This window comes from Pararge aegeria, chromosome 3 (assembly GCF_905163445.1).
Source record: "Pararge aegeria chromosome 3, ilParAegt1.1, whole genome shotgun sequence".
Lineage (NCBI taxonomy): Eukaryota > Metazoa > Arthropoda > Insecta > Lepidoptera > Nymphalidae > Pararge > Pararge aegeria.
The window spans coordinates 10,701,272-10,718,844 of record NC_053182.1 but is presented as its reverse complement, the minus strand read 5'-3'; the positions used below and the strand labels follow the sequence as shown (position 1 = coordinate 10,718,844).

The 17,573-nt window shown below is 37.0% G+C and overlaps 1 protein-coding gene across 4 annotated transcripts in view; it reads left to right on the top strand.

The window, feature by feature from the left end:
- Positions 1 to 17,573, top strand: part of LOC120636011 (tensin-1) — a 169,885-nt gene that overhangs the window by 55,483 nt on the left and 96,829 nt on the right. The window contains exon 1 of one of the 4 annotated variants that reach the window (XM_039907263.1): positions 5,746 to 6,023. The exons of the other annotated variants lie outside the window; for them this stretch is intronic. Coding sequence (XP_039763197.1) covers positions 5,958 to 6,023 — 66 coding nt within the window. The 5' untranslated portion in view covers positions 5,746 to 5,957. Of the gene's footprint in view, positions 1 to 5,745; positions 6,024 to 17,573 lie in introns of those variants that run through there. 4 annotated transcript variants of the gene reach the window in all.

The window sequence follows — 17,573 nt, the reverse complement described above, 5'->3', positions numbered from 1 at the left end:
GGTTGCTGTTTAATAGCATCTACGACTTCCTGCAGTAGCAAAGGCTTATCGAGTTCCCATTCGGTAGGTAATGCCGTCATTGAACGAATATATTCTAAATCCGCACGCCGATCTATGCTTAATAAGTTATTATAATGCTCACTCCAACGATTAAGCATATCTTGTTTGCTTGTCAGTAACTTGGTGCCATCATGCGATCTTAGTGGCACGCTACAATACCTGGTTATACCAACTAACTTACGAATCTCACAATAAAATTTACCCATTTGGTTCGACTCCTTAAGGCACTGAATGTAATTAGCCTTATTTTGCCACCATTTATCTTTTGCTTCACGTACGTACTTACGCAGCTCAGTATTACTACGCTTAATTTTATCGGCCTGGTCATTAAGAAGACGTCGCAAAACACTTCGATGTTTTTTGATTGCTTCGGTAATAATTTCGTCATTCTCATCAAACCAGTCTTCTTGAACACTAGATACAAAACCCAGTGTCTTTGAGGAGGCGCTGATTAAACCATCTGTAACTTTTCGCCAGTTAGTTAGATAATCCCCCCCCTCAAGGTCTAAAGCTTGTACTGTTTCGTTAACTTCATGAACAAAAGCGTTTCTAGAGTCAAGAATTTGTAAATAATCCACATTAATTCGCTTCGTCTTTACTCCTTGATTTCTATGAGGAGCGCGTAAACGAAGTCTCATTTTTATAATGACCAGCCTATGATCACTCCAGCAGTTGGCACCACGCATGACACGAGTAATATTGACTTGGGAAAGATTTCTTTGTCTTACTATCGCGTAGTCCAATAGATGCCAATGCTTCGACCTAGGGTGCATCCAGGTGGTTTTGTATTTTGCCGGGAGCCTAAACATTGTATTGGTAATAGCCAGTTCAAATTGGGCACAAAGAGACAGTAAAAGCTGACCATTACTGTTGATATTGCCAATACCATGCCGTCCTAGAACTTTTGGCCAGGCTTCATAGTCTCTACCGACTCTGGCGTTGAAGTCACCCAAAAGCAAAATCTGCTCTCTGAGGCGAATCTTAGAGAGCGCTTGCTTAACTTCTTCATAGAACTTGTCTTTAACGTTATCATCCTTATCCATTGTTGGCGCATAGACGCTAATCAAGTTAAGAAAATTGTCATTGGCTAAATGTAGGCGCAGTGTAGTTATTCGATCCGAAATATGAACGGGACATTCCTCCAACTTGCAGAACAGGCTATTTTTTGATCGCAAAACCAACACCAGATCTCCTGGGTTCCGATACGGGGGTTCCTTTCCAAAAGAAAGTATATCCACCCCCATGCTCCACAAGTTTCCCCTCGTCAGCCAAGTGTGTTTCGCTAAGAGCAGCAATATCGACGTTGTAGCGTTTGAGTTCTCTAGCAACTATGGCAGACTTACGTTCAGGGCACATGTTGTTGTCACGATCAAGGAGGGTTCGAATATTCCACGCACCAAAAGTCATAGTTTGATATTTTATGGCGTTATTTTTACATTTTTTGTGACGTTTTCGACCACGAGTTGTGTGATGCAGAGGCAGCCGTGGTTACTACCTCTAAAATATGAGCGGGTTAAGCATTTTTTTGAGACACCTTTTCTAGTCCCCTCCCCGGCTGAGCGAGGGAAGCAGTGCCTCCCTAAACAGGGCTGCTTCGTCATCCTGGGTGCTGCCGAATCCACACTGTCAACCCAATGCAGTAAGAAACGACCACTCTCCCTGGACCGCCTGTGTGCAGACATTAGCCAAAGCCCAGTTTGCATCAACCACCAGACCTCTTTGCCTCTGCCCATCGCCACAGGACTTAATAAAAACACAACGGAATCCTATAAGCTAGATACGAGTCATTTGCGCAGGATATATTAAAGTGCATAGGCTTTCGCGCTTAAACAAATGCACTCTCTCGTCCCAACCTTTCTGTACCCGATGGAACGGAAGACCGCTACAATCGGAGAAAGGTTTGGATGCTGTGTCTGGCCGGCGTTCTCCTTGACCTCTAACGCCGCCCTTAGCCTTCCACCAGGCCTTGCTAACTCGCCGTGTCCGCCAAAATCCGTTGCTTATCAGCTGTGGCTTGCCTTTCACGCCGAGTTAGTCTTTGTACACAAGTTGCGGGAGGTAACCGCTGATTGACCTAGCGCAAGCGCATAAGGCCCCCCTCAACCAGGTTTAGCCCACGAGCCGACGTGGTTTACCAGGGTGTGGCTGCTGAGTGTACAACAGCTACTAGGAGCCACTGGCGAGAGTTTGTGAAGTGCTAGCGAATTTAACCATACAATCTACTCCCTCAACTAGAAGGTCGGCTTGCAGACGTTGACGCTGACACAACACTACACCCCAACGGCAGATAAGAATAAAGTAGTTATTACCCCTAACTTACCGTGGGTGTGGGACCACGGAATAAAGCGAAAAACGTAACAGTCTCTTCTTTGCTATTACTACCCTCTCCATTGATCGGCAACCTGTCTGCCTGGCGTGGTGTTTGTTTGCGAATCCTTCCGTTGGGGGGGGCCTTTAGTCCAGCATTGGACTGTTAAAGGCATATATTATGTAAAGGTATCTTAGAACCTACATAACAAATCAGTTCCGCTTAGTTTGTTATGTAAATATATATTGTAAGATTTTCGTTAGTCGTCAATTTTGAGAACTTGGCTTTGCTAAGCTTGGTTTTAGCTTGAACTAGAAGATGAGTTTATAAATACCAACTTCGTCTTGCTCTAAAGTAGTCTGAGCTGAGGATAAGCCCCCTTTGTAGACGTCAGCCTTAGGCTGACATCCATAAAGCGAACTAAGACTTTGCTTACGTAAAACTGGGCTAAATCAGGCTCAGTAGGTATAATCTTTGATTTGGAATTTATAGACCAACCATTTTAAGATTATGCTTAACAAGTTATGATAAAATGCTTATTTTTGAAACTGGAATTATAAGTTTACGTTTTAAGATTTATTTAAAGATTAACGTGTACCTAAGGTAGAACTAAGGGCACCCACTCACAATTAAAGGTGTGCTTACAGTTTACTTTCCTATTAAAAAAACGAAGGTGCATTTTAAAATCTAGGTGTGCATGAGAGCAAAATAAAAAAAACCACTTGTTTCAGATATAGCTTAAAATTTCTAGAATTTGTAACAAATACTGAGTATTTGTATCTAATATCTTAAGACTTAATATCTAACATCTTGATGAATATTTACCAAAAAACCTTATTTCGTCCATATGCTCACTTATTGGCACGGTACCTACCCAAAAGGCTGGCATTATTGCAAAATACTTTGTATGGCAATAGACTTAGCCGTAGTAATAGTTATGTTTTTATACAACAATTTTCATAACTCATTTATTTTATGAACTTAGGCTTTGCCTACCAAACGCGCGCTAAGCTCAAAACAACGTTATGTATTCCAACGTTATCGTAAATCCAGCTATAGGTAAGTTATATAGGTAGCTTATGGATCTCAGCTTTAGTAGCATTGAAGCATGCTGGTATGCTAAAACGATAGGATTGCATCTTTGGCTGTCAGGGGTAGATGTCAGAGCCGCGGGCGCGGGCCGAATCAGTAGCCTTAGTACAAACTCTGTATTGTCAAAGTAAAATGGATATATGTTTATGAGCCGCAAATCCTGTGCATCTGATTTTTGGTTTACAACGGTTCAGTAGCTTTGGTACCTACAATATTTGCTGTGCGGCAATCGGGGTGTCGTTTTCGAGGCTAGATAAACATGAGCATTAAAGTTAAATTTATCTTATGTACCTAGCATTGAAGCTCAAATTTGTGTACAATTTTTTGCAAATCAGATTCATTTCATTCCGACAACTCCATACTGGAAAACGTCTCAACTATTGTGAGCGCGAAAATCTTGTACTAAGGCTACAGGTGCAATGCTCGCAGTACCCGAGGCTGTAGCTTTCGGTTCGGGCTTGGCCAGTCTCGCAAAGTCGCGAATCAAGCACCCGGGCAGTGCCGACGCGCGCGCCGCCCGGCCTACGCGCATGCGAATCTCGCTCGCGACTCAACGGTACGGATTTGCGGATACACATTTTCACACAAAACCCTTTTATAGCGCTTTAACGGTCGGTCTATAAATAAATCTATCTGTGTCCTTTTGTGCCGCTAGTGACTTAACTGTCACTAAACCAGTGCGAATCCATCTAGTTCCTGTATTGTAAACATTACAAACACGCGGATTAGAATATGTATTCAAGACTACAGATTTACTAGAATAAGAAAAATATAGCCCTGTTTTGATTTAACACCTCGGATTTTTTTGGTTGTTAGGTAAAAAATTCGCGATATTTACTTACATACTTCACATACACTGTTTTTTAAGGCTGTATATTTGCATAAGCGTCAAACCTAACAAATGAAAGCTGTGTTTATTAAACAGCTTTCATTTACATCAGCTTTTAAAAATAATTATTGTGGTCAATTTTATTTTTTATACTTATAATGGTGTAAAGTTTTAAAGAAACCACATTTTGACCACATTTTCACAATGTCAATGAACTCTCGTTACTTTAAAAAACTGCAACCTAGTTAGAGCCTTCGTTACCGCTTAGTTAGTGTAGATTCACGGAACTTAAGATAAGTTATATTTTGTAAGGCCGAATATAATTATATACTTTACCGGCAAATGCAATAAATAATTCCTTCCGACTTGTTTGGTTCGCCTAACGCTTTACTTATGCAAATATATTATGCAAAATAGCAATGGCTTACTTTCAAGGTGACAGCGATATATTAACACTAAGTAAAACTTAAGTTAATCGATATAGGGTATGAATGTAATCGATAATGCCGATTGTGTGCGATAAGCGTGTTATGTTTTCGGAGTTTTATCGATAAGTCGCCTTTTTGAGTCACGTATGCCATTCCATAACCTAACCGGTGTGTGTTTACTTGTGAATTAACAATAACAAATATTCTGTGTTCAAAAGTTATATTGCAGTTATCTAGAATTTAGAGTTAACGAGATCTGGAAAATCTAGAATATCTACTAAATGAAAACTTTACAGTCATGAAAATCTCTTAAATTTATTTATTCATTTACTTGGTAAGTATGACCCATCTACACTTTAACATAACAGAATAATTAAAAACTAAACTAAATCAAAAAACCTTACATTAAATAGGTATTAAACGCTCTCGGAATCGGTGCTCACTATTAGAGAACTGACTTCGCTTAAACAGTTCGTAAAAAATCCAAAAATGTTTGCAATCTATAAACTAAAGAAATCCAATAATATTTATTGCTAACAAGTTCCACCACCGACAACTCAAAGACTTCATCGTCTAAACTCAATCGAAATACTTACTGCAAAAGTGACATAAATGTTCAGTAGGGCTTCGTAAGATTAGCCACTTCAGGTAGACGGCGAACTGTGTTTACTTTAAGGTAACTACTATCAATAAAGTGATAGAGATAGTGAAGTGATGATTATGATGATGATTTGTAAGAAAGTAGATGAGTAAAAAATCTTTTCAGTTAAGCAAATAAAATAGTTACCAAAACAATGGACTTAGTTTTGTGAATCAATAATAACAAATTCTGTTTAAATATTAGTGATTAGAGAAAATATTGAAAACGCATATTCAGTATAATCAAGTAGATCTTGATGCGACCATGTTAAATCGTTATACCGAAAGAGGGTCAGCAATGTATTAAAAGGTTAGGAGTATGATCGCACTAATTTCTGGTAGTTAAACTAAAACGCTATTTAATGGGTTCTCCTAACTACAAACTCCAGGAAGATATATTAAGCCCATCATATTACGAACACGCACCGCAATATAGTGATTAGTGCAACAGAATTGTGTGAAATGCGAACAAACAAAAAAGTTTATAAAGAAAACTCTAATCCAAGCGGACAGGTACCCGATATCGGGAAATGACATTTATAGAAAGTGACAAAAGAAAGTGAAACTTGTGTTAAAAGTGAAAACAACTTTTTGTTAAGAAATGTATCACAATAGGCGTCACGGCAGCAGCAGCACTTCAACGTCATCAGGAAGTTCTGATCTGAGGGTAAGAAATAAATGCATTCATACTTTAATTCAGACAAATTCTAAAATTAGTGCGTTAACTCAATTATAAAAGTAGTTCGTAGAGGGTTAATAAAATGGATGTGCCATCCCTTTAATTTTGTTCATTGTACAATTGTCAATCTAGGCTACTTTTGAGGTTTATGATCAGTAGAATAGTATCAACATTATTGTAAACAATGAAGAGCGAAATATATTGAACAGTCCAACTAAATCTCGAATCGTAATAATAGATATACCTCATGAATATCGTTATCTAAAGATTATTATAAATATATTGATTATGCGCATGCGCAGGTCAAATGAAACCAGCCGATAAAGCTGGAGCGGGCAAACGGAGTGCCTACCTGTACCTTACCGTACCTGATTTAGTGCTTCACATTGATTTTCCTAGGGCTATCAAGGGTTTATGAAATATTTAATATTTATTAGTAATTTTTAAGATCAATAAGTTACTTTAAAGCTAGCGAAGTTAACAATCGCGTCATAAGATCCTCTTCTCTTAAGATTGTAAGATAGGTAGCTTAATTGAATGAAAATGTTTTATTGTTTTAAGTTTAACGCGACCCTATTTCGAGCACACATGCGCTCTAGGTTCAATATCCTGGCACAAGCGAAGGTATTTTACTCAACGAACAAATAAAATGGCAAGAACACGACTTGGCTTTGAAATACGCGGGTCATATGACACTGACACCGGGAGGGTTTCTCCCGTGTCAGGTTCCCACCGGTGAGCAAATGTCAGAGCGCAAACAAATCACAAAACCTGCTTAATAGTAAACATCTTATTTACATACTGCCTACATTATTATTTGATTCACAAAATTGAATTGGTCCTAAAAAAATGAATTATATTTCTTCAAGTGCGTGTTAGATGGATAAAGTACGGTTCCGTAGTTATTCAAATATAAAAATTACTTACCGTAATCCAAAATGAAGAAAGCTGTTTTTGCAAATAACTTTTCTTTCGGACGCGTTAATTTCTGGTCAAGGCCAAATTATTTTACTCCACAGTTTTTTTGAAGTATTCAAGTAGGAATATACTATTAAAAAAGAGTAGTTTAGAATTTTGTTGGGGAACTAGTAACTCAAGTATACTATACTATTTTACTTTTGCACTGTTTTATAACCTTGGTTAAAACAATACAATTCAACTACAGTTTAAATTTTCTTTATAATGTTGTACAGGAAGAGATATCTTTATACTAACTGGTAATCTTATCCCCATCGACGGAAACACATCGTTGTTTTGAATTTAAATCTTTAAAATGGCCAACCAAAGTCGGAACCTGCGATGCGAAGTCAAGTGCGCCAATCAACACATCATTGACAAAGTAGTGTCCGCTTCACAATAATTTCCCTTTTGCTGTAAAATATTAAACTATTTATCAAGTCCCAAAAGTATCATAAGAGTAACATATTGAGTAACATGGGGGTAACATGAAAACCCCTTTTAAAGTAACGTAAAATGTTACAAAACTAACATTCTGGGAACGCTGCCCGTGCGAACTCGGGGTAGGTCGCTAGTTGTTGATACTATACAGGGTCCCTTATTTGAGTACGGAACCTTAAAAATAGTTGAAGTCAAGTTTCTACATCGAATGGACTAAATTAAAATCGATTCACATGTCGAATGAAATATGAAAAGTAATCAATAGATAGTTAGATTATTAACAGCAACTTCTAATACAGACAGTTAGTACTATTTTGTTTTATAAATCATTTGTATTTTGAATAACATATTCTGATAGGTTAACCTTTTGGACTATCTACCATTTGGAGTTTATAACGACGAGATGTTATTATTGTGGTTATTTATTTACATAATATTTACTAGTCTTTTCAAATAATAATTCTTATATTACTTTATAGGGCTTAAATTACTTTCCATTTTTCTTAACAACTTATTTGTGTTAAAATATGATGAGAAACTAAAACTAGACTTTAGTTAGATCAAATAATACATGGCTAATTGACCTTTTAATGACTTTATTGCAAATATATAAATTTTTGATACTGGCTGATTTTTTTTGTACAAATATTTTATTTAAATAAAACACTTCCTATTTAACCTATTTTTCTCTCTCAACTGGAAGAGATCTCTTAAGGGCCTTACTATTGATCGGGCTATATATATCCCAGTGTTGGGAACAAGTATTCTCTCTCTTCTTCTGGGAATTAGACTTTTTAAACTCCAGGTTGGTGCTGAGAATATGTAACAGAAAAACACAGTATCTAACAATTCTTGGTTCGACCCGGGTGTCAATCCCTTGATAGCGTGATTCGTTGTCAAACACGCTAACCACTAGAACAAAGCGATATTATTTTAGGGGAGGAGGTAGGGTAAGTTCCTTACTGGCCTCAGCAGTAAGGGACCTACATAATCTCTGTACGCTGTCGCGACGCTGTCTAATCGTTTTAAATTCACATCGAGATTAAGGGCATCAAAATACTGTATCTCCTTTGTATACCTACTGTGATGTTATGAGCCTCCTTCAGCAGGGCTAGCACAGGCAGGAGACAACAATTATAACCCTTGATTATATCCCATGGGAACATGGAATAGTTGAAGTTTACCCGTTTATATATTATTTGGATATTAATTCCACTTGCGCGCCAGTGCTCTGAGAGTTGATAGAGCTGTGGGATACATTTTTATCCCTTCCCCGGGGATAAAATTGTCTCCTGCACATTCTAACCGTGCAGGATGACAATCCATTGCAGCGATCCATCCCTTCAAATAAAGCACCACAAAAATCTCATGCACGTAGAATGCCCCAGTAACTTGTGAGAGCATGTGCTTGTTATATATAATATGGTATTAGTATTTCGAACGAGCAACTAGGACCAGTAGCTTAGGCCGGAAGCTTCGATTGTACGGGTTGATCGCACGCAAACTCCCGAATTTAATACTCAATCTATCACAAAATCTAAGGACTAGTGCTATCCTTTTCCTACTATTCTCTGTGGAAAGGATAGAGCTAACTTTAATCTATTGGCTGAAGATTTTGAATTGGACTGATTACTTACTTGGCCACGGATTGCCTCGTGTATGGAGACGTTTAGTAATGCGTTATGGGACTATCAAAGACGACGTAGGTACCTACCAAATCAAAAGTGTGCAGTGTGAGTCATACTGCAATCAGACAAAGACCGCGCTTGGCAGGAATGCGTCTGCGTCTGCTTAATCCCAGTCGGAGGCCCACAAGCCGGGAGGGACCGATCTTTTACGCATGATAGATTTTACCGCACTACTAATAGGTACCAGGGCCACATTATCGAGATTGGGAGAATGATAATGATGATGAATGTCGCGACAAGTGTGTCCGTCGAATCGCAATTTATACGAATATCGAACACGAATGCTTATAGCGCCACTATCGGTTAAACTATCAGTACCAAAGAGTTTTTTGTGACTAAATTCGCTTGCGTGGCTACACTTCGCCGTTTATCTTGCTTCAAAGTAATAATATTTATTAGTTAACTAAAGTAGGGACTAGATCAGTGAATAAGTATTGCTTCATTCTTCTTACTTACACAGAAAGCCTAACAAGTTAATTGCTGTAGGCAAGAACATCGTTTATAACCGATGTTTTTATCGCGACAACGCGACTCGAATTTTCGCGCTATAATGTGGCCGCAGCGCAATAAGCGGTTTAAATTGCAATTTGAATAATTATTGGCTTTCCGAATGGCTGAACATAGGTACACCTACATCGGTTGGACAATAATCTCAATTCTCTTCGCCGGCGTAGGTGTAGGTCCGTTCGAAAGCTTGGCTAGAGCTTTGTGTAATGAAATGCAACATTCAGTTTATGTAGATAATAGATTATACAATGAGCGAATTCGTAGTACGATCCTTTAGTCATAATACATGCAAAGTCAAAGTCAAAGTCAAAAATATCTTTATTCAAGTAGGCCCACAGGTGGCACTTTTGATGCGTACATAAGAATTACACGGTAGTGAGATGATGGCGATAACCACATTCGTAAACTTAAAACTAAAGCTACGAGGGTTCCAAACGCGTCCCGGTCTAAGAAGAAGCCCACAACAAACTTAGCCGGGTGTTTTTTTTTTTTTTTTTGTTATCGCCATCTCACAATGTAATTTTAAATTATTAGAAGAGCAACCTGGTTGGAGCAATAATTTACACCCAAGCTTTTTTATCGTTTACGTAGTCCTTTATACTATAATAGGACTTTTCTATAAGCTTACGTTTAATACAAACTTTGAACTTTTTAAGAGACATCTCCAAGATGTCAATTGGTAGTTTATTGTAGAATTGTATGCAATTTCCTTTAAACGAATTATGAATTTTATGTAACCTAGTATATTGCACTGTAAGTTTATTCTTACTTCTAATGTTTAAATTATTGCAGTCACATTTTTTCTTAAATTTAGAAATGTTTTTATGGACGTACATTAAATTTTCAAATATGTACTGACTATACACTGTCATTATTTTAAAATCTTTAAATTTATCTCTCAATGACTCTCTCGGACCCATTTTGTAGATAGAACGAACAGCCCTCTTCTGCAGCACGAAAATAGTGCTAATATCAGCAGCATTACCCCAAAGTAAAATTCCATATGACATAATGCTGTGAAAGTAACTAAAATATACCAGTCTAGCAGTTTCTACGTCGGTCATATGGCGTATCTTCTTTACCGCATAGGCAGCAGAACTAAGCCTGTTCGATAAATTATTTACATGAGGGCCCCATTGAAGTTTAGAATCTAACGTTATTCCTAGAAAAACTGTCGTATCCTCCAGTTTCAGTTCCTCATTATTAAGTAGTACAGTGGTTTTCACGTGTTTAACATTAGGTAAAGTGAATTTTATACACTTGGTTTTTTTTCCGTTAAGAACCAAATTATTAGCTTCAAACCACTGTACCTAACTACTATGCGTAACTCACTGCCTGACCCAAAAAGTAATTTTCATATAATTTTTGCCTATAATGATTGAGCGAATACTCTAGTGCATGCAATTATGCAGCGGCCGAGACTCGATGTTCCGTTGCTACGTGAAAGAACGAACTGCCGCAATATTTTAAAATTAATTGCATATTTAGTGCCTACTGCTAACATAAACCCGAAAACCTGATAATTCTTATCGTGATATAACGATTGAATTGCATTGATGTTATAAACATTAATTAAATGCACTCTGTGATTTATTTATTGATAAGAACTAATAATAGATAATAGTGCCTACTAATGTTATATATCGATCTTGACGAAATTTCGGCCCTGGCGAGATAATCTCTGTTAGGACTTTAACACCGAAATACCAAAGACTGACATACTTTCTTATTTGTAAGTATGGATACTAAAGTATATTTATTCCAAGCATGGAGCTTTTACTTTGAAATCTTTTATAGTAATAGCCTGTGAGGCTGCCTGCCTGCCTCTAAAACATGTAAGATGCTTTCATAGTGACTTATAATCTTTAATTTGGGCATAAATTCCTGGGGAGCAGAGCTCCAGTCTGCTTTTGAAACTAACTCAGTAGTTGGTTGATCAATGGCAAAAGTAGTAATAAAATAAAATTAAAAAATGTTTGTTATTATTAAACAAACAGCTAAAAGTTTGTTTGTGTTGTTATCGATGTGCACAATTTTTCTTAAAAAAAAGACTGAAAACCTAAACAACAGGCTTGCCTAGTGTGGGGCCCACATATATTTTCTTTAGTGTCAAATTGGTTTTTTTTTTCGCCGCTGACCTATCATTGACGTACAATTGTAATAGCAAACTTAGGGCCCAGGAATGAACAGTTTCGAAATAAATTGTTACAATTTCTGTACATTGCCAGAAATGGGGCCCCAAATTAAAGAAAGCATAAAAAGTGGTCTCTAACAAAAACATACCTACTACTATCTTATTTATGCTGACCGAACCCAATTAGTTGTTGAACTTCTCTTCCAATGTGACATCTGGAACCCCTAGTACGCTAGTTTTATTCTCACTTGAACCTCCTTTGAGTTCCATAATGCTTTCTTCGAAACTGGCCTCAGTTATCGTTATGACGATCACTGAACTAGCATTTGCCATTTGTTTCGCCTACATGATTGATACCGCGTCAAAGGATCACAGAAATGCTTATGCCATCTTAAAAGATCTATTGTATGAACTGTTTACAAAGTAGGTCGACTTTAGTGCTCTTTTTGTATACTTGACTCATTATATACAAGGTAAAATGATTGAATTATAGGATTTCGATGATTATTTTTCCGACCCAAATATCGACCAATAGAATTGCACCATTCGACGTCACGTGGTACAACCTACATGGTATTATACTGATATTTTTTTGAAAATTTTCTCTGGTAGTTGCTATATATATTTTGCTATATTTATTCATTATGAAATTCTTATTTGTTAACTGTATATTTCGTCTCATGGTGCAATTCTATTGGCCGACATTTGGGACGGAAAAATAATCCCCCGAATACACACTCTTGTGGTATTATAAGTGATAATTTTGGCAGCGTTTTAGAAGATGTTAAATCTTGTTTGTTGAGTACGTTTCGACAGCAATGTTAAATACCTACCTATAACTACTATTCAAGGGATTATTCTAAATTAATGATATTAAATAACTACACTAGCAAAACTTCTGATTGTACCTATATCAAAACAAGTTTTCTATTCGAAGACCAATATACGAGTAAGTAGTAGATAAATGATCACCACACCTCGTTTAATAATTAATACATCTGGCAAAATCTTAATTTACATTAGGTTAAATATGGTTCTAGCGGGGAACCTGAGACACAGGTTTTACTTTAAAACTTACTTCAGGATTCCCAACACTATTGTAAAATGACTAATATTTTAACAATAAATTTCATTTCATTTCATTTAACGTAAGTCCTGTTTTTTGCAATATGTATCGATAATAATATTTTGGGGGTAAGTATTTTACAGTGCAATCAGTATTTACGATTGAAAATGTGAATATTCAAAGTCAAAAGGAAGAATTTTGGATTTGCTGCTAAATGCTGCCCTTGCCCTACCTACCTACAGTAATATCCGAGAGTGGAATATTCTCGATCAGGCAAAATTTGCATTAAGAATTTTACCTGTACGTCAAACAGTTATCCCAGTATTAGACCTCCTATGCTCGGAACATAATTACGAGGTAATTACAGCTCAAAACTGTTTCAAAGAATCCGTTCAAAGGCTGTGCACAAACGTAAGGTATAGCGTTTAACAAACTTGTTTCGTTGATGAGTTGTATATTATGTATTAACATGTTCCTTGCCGGATGCATCATTCTCGTATAGTTAGGGTCAGTGCAGACTGCAGACTGAGCAACAAGCGCAAGCTTGTACAAGCACCTGTACTAAAGTGTTGGCAGGTAGGGTTAGCATGCAAGCCCCGATAACTATCTCTACACGTTACCCGTATTTTTTATATAGAGATAGCCGAGATAAAAGGTAGACGTAACTCTCCCGTGGCTCATATGGTAGGAACAATCGCACCTGGCGAATTCTCGTGCGATGTGATTAAATGTACCTATTTATTTATTTATTAGGTTCGCAAACAGATTATACCCTAAACTAGGTCAGAAACTACAACATTGAGGTGCATATTATGGTGTAAACCTAAACCAAACCGTATCTGTTATGATGACTATTCTTAAAAAAGTAAAGAAATTGGATAAAACAATAGAAGAAGAGAATATGCGTATGTCCCGCTAGGTAATATTGTTGTTACACTATTTTCTATTCGAATTGGATAAGAACAATTTTTCAAGAAATGTGGCAAAATGCTCCTCCTCACATAGTTTCATGCTCGGTCTGCCCTGACCCTTATTCCCTGACCCGCCAAACCGGTGGGGCCATCATTTTGGCATGCTATTACAGCTTGTTTCGGTCAAAATAGGATCATCCGCCAACATTTTTTACGGGGATATGTCCTGATTATTAGAGGTCGAAAGAAAGTTATCTAGTATCATGATTTGTTTTTATTATTTTTACCAGGTTTTCTCATGACCCATCGGATGGCAAGTGTTAAAATTAATATTTTTATTAATGAATCTGTCGCTACCTATGATTATACATCACTACCGTAATTAATTTATGTTATAACATATCATAGACATATCTTTGCGTTGCGTTTTGTTTAAAAATGTTAGCGCGTCTTTTTGTCCTGCGCTTGAATATTTGAATATGGAAACCCGGAATATTAAATCAACTTTTTCGTTTTTATGTGATTGGCCTTTATGTTATAAGTATTAATTTGCAAACAGATTATGTTCCTTTTTTTCGACTAACAAATATGAAATTCTTTATTTAATTTTATAAGCGCGTTAGTAATTTTTTTTTAAATCTGCTTAGCTTAGGTATACCTAAGCTGCCTAAGCCTCAACAGAATTTAAGTCTTAACTCAAAAAGTAGTAGCCCGTTCAATACATGTATATGTGCTTCTATCAATATGTTTATTTTAGCTTACAATATCACAGAATAATTAATCCCGTAGTTATAAAATTTCCAATTAATTACTTACAAGCCTATAAATAAATGCTTAATTGCTTCCTAGCTGCAATGAACGGAATGATTGAACATGTTTAACACTTGATTGCCTATTTGCCCAGATAGGGTGACGCGACGTGCCTCAACAGCGTTTACGTAACACATCTAAGAAATTAGCACTTGCAAATTAATTTCTGAAGCCGATTATACACTCGACATTTCAATGCAAATATCGTTATACCTGATTGAAATGTGAGACTCCTCTCACATTTCAATCAGGTATAACGATATTACGTGAGTCACGAGTCACAAAATTTTAGTGCGTTTGTATGCAGAGGGTATCGCCTGCGGTACCTCCAATATGTATGAAGTGTAGCTTATTTCCGTCAATTTGAATGTAATACAGCTCATAGCTTGGCATTTAGGATAAAATTTAGCAATAAATAGGCTTAAAAGTCTCTCTCAGATCGCAAATTTACATAGTGGGTGAATGTGCTCCTGTTTTACTAAGTCGGAAAAAAAATTTGCGAACACCTCTGCGCGGGGTTTCTTAGAAAAGAGCTTAAGTTGCGGATTATACAGGGCCGTGGTGTGCTCTAATTTCAGTTGTCACAGCGTGGGCGACAAAGCGAAGTGGAGCGGTTACAACAATGGAGATGTAGTTCGCATACAAATGAAGGACTATAAAGGAGAAAAAATGGCACAATGTTCTTTTTACAGCTTTCGTCGATGGAAATCGTTGAATCGACGGCGGGGTTCAATGAAACTCTACTGAAATCGGTAAAATACACGATACCTGAATTTGAAAACCATAGGTATATTGCGTATTACCGGCTATCCACTATGTAAAACAAAGTGTTGATATTGCATAGTATTTGAGATGATCCTAATTTAATTGAAAATCTATAGACTTATTTTGTTGGATAACTAATGCTTCGATATTGAAGCTCACAGTTAACTTAGTTTAAGAATTTATTTTTCCTACAGTTTAATGGTCTATTCAGACATATCAGTGTCAGTGTTCCGACAATCATTGACTGGAACCCAATTTGTATGAACTCTTTACCATTCGTGTATATCCGACTCATCCGGACAAATAGCGTCCTCCATAGTCATTACTCTATCCGTGCTATCAATCCATTTATAACGTCACTTGGGCAACGATGACTTACAAACTGTCGAAATCATGAAAACGGAAGGCGTAAACCCCTTTGCGTGGGCTAGATGGAAGACAAGGTTAGGATTCGGCAAATAACTTTTTATCTCGTGCGTGCAATGCTTTCAAAAGGAAAAATTGTGAGACAGACATTTTTCATGTCAAAATTGGCACTTTTAGGAAATTTATTATGTCAATATAAGTATTATTAGCTTTATTGTATAACTAAGTTGTGGAAACTTCATTGGTTTATGTTATATAAAAATACGGCATTACTTTTATGTGCAATAGTACTGTTTGCTTCCCTTGAAAAGCTAATAAATACATAAATAAATAAATAAATACACATAACGGACGGCTGTTCCTGACTTCTCCGGGATGGCCGTTAAGTTAGAATAGACTCTAAGACGTCCTGTAATAGACGGGAGGAAATTTAAAATGTCACCTAGTTTCCTGATACGGTGGCGTCTCTCTAGTAGATTAATTACTGAGACCGGCTTATAGGTGCCATCAGGGTAATATGCTTATGTATGAAACTCTTGGAGCGCTGAGATAAAGCTAATATGGAAATCCGCTCACTTGCTTTATGAGAGCGCTTATGCACTACGTCCGATCCGATTCCGGGAAATATTTATTATAGTCTTATGTATTTGTATGAGTCAGTTCTACATTTTGAACATTTTATCACGGAGCCATAATACTGTATGGTAACCAAAGTAGTGAGCTATCATGAAATACCAACAGCGACCGTATAAATTCGAACCGGACGCAATCAGACTTTTCTCGATTCAATTTTTTCGTATTCAGATTTGAGGGGTGCACTAGCACTCTGATAAATCAGAATTAAATTGAAGGAGTTTAAAGAAGTGTCAGAGCAAGTTCTTTTACAGGGATCATTAGAAAAAGTATGGGACTTTACTTTGAACCTGCAGCATGATTAACATAACTGTCATAGCTATAAACCCTGTTTTAAAGAACTACAAGGTTTAAAACAGGAAAAAGTTTTCGGCGAGAAAAAAAGAGAAACGAAGCTTTTTCAACCTTTTACTATCAGATCAAATGTTTTGCCTTCTTTCATCATCGATTGAATGATTTTAATTTGTTGTGTTTTATCTGTTGAGAGGTTTCGGTCACGTGTATAGTGACCTAATAGGTATCTACTAGCTTAGATGTAGGTTAGTTCCAAGCAGTTCACTTGGCAATCGTTCCCCACGTTTTGGAGTGCTTGCTTTTGCCCACAAACTTTTTTCATTAAACTTCACACATCTTTGAACAAAAGCAATTTACGGTAATATTGGCCCGCAGCACTTGTGAGAGATGCTTTGTTTGCTTTGCAAGATAAATATGTGGAAACTTTGCTTAGCCCCGTTAACTTGACCGCAGAAGGCAACAAACATATTTGTTTGAACACCACATGGCTTCTGACCGCACGTTGAGGTAGAATGCTACTGACTCATATCCTTGAATCTATTTAATAAGCCACGAAAGCACTTGAACATATTTTACTGAAGATTGTATCGAAAATAATAATAGCTCTTCATACAATCACAGTAACTTACACGAGTGCATAACCAGAGAGCATGCATTGTTCAACTAATTTCTTGGCCAACTCTACATTTAATTGTAGTCCAGTATAACGACGAGCTAAATACTTTATGGGGCAAGACAAAAGCATAATTCTGTCAAAGACAGTCACGAATGGCAGAAAACAATGCAAGGTCGATCTGGCAGTTTGTGGAATTCAGTGTTACAGAATTGGGTCATTCGAACAACGGGTTTTTTGAGGACTTCTCTGTCGAAGTATTTCACGTAATCCAGCTTCGGGTTTGAGTTCCAGCTGGGACAAATAAATTAATTGTATGTAGTCTGTATATTTTGTCATTGTACTATACGGTT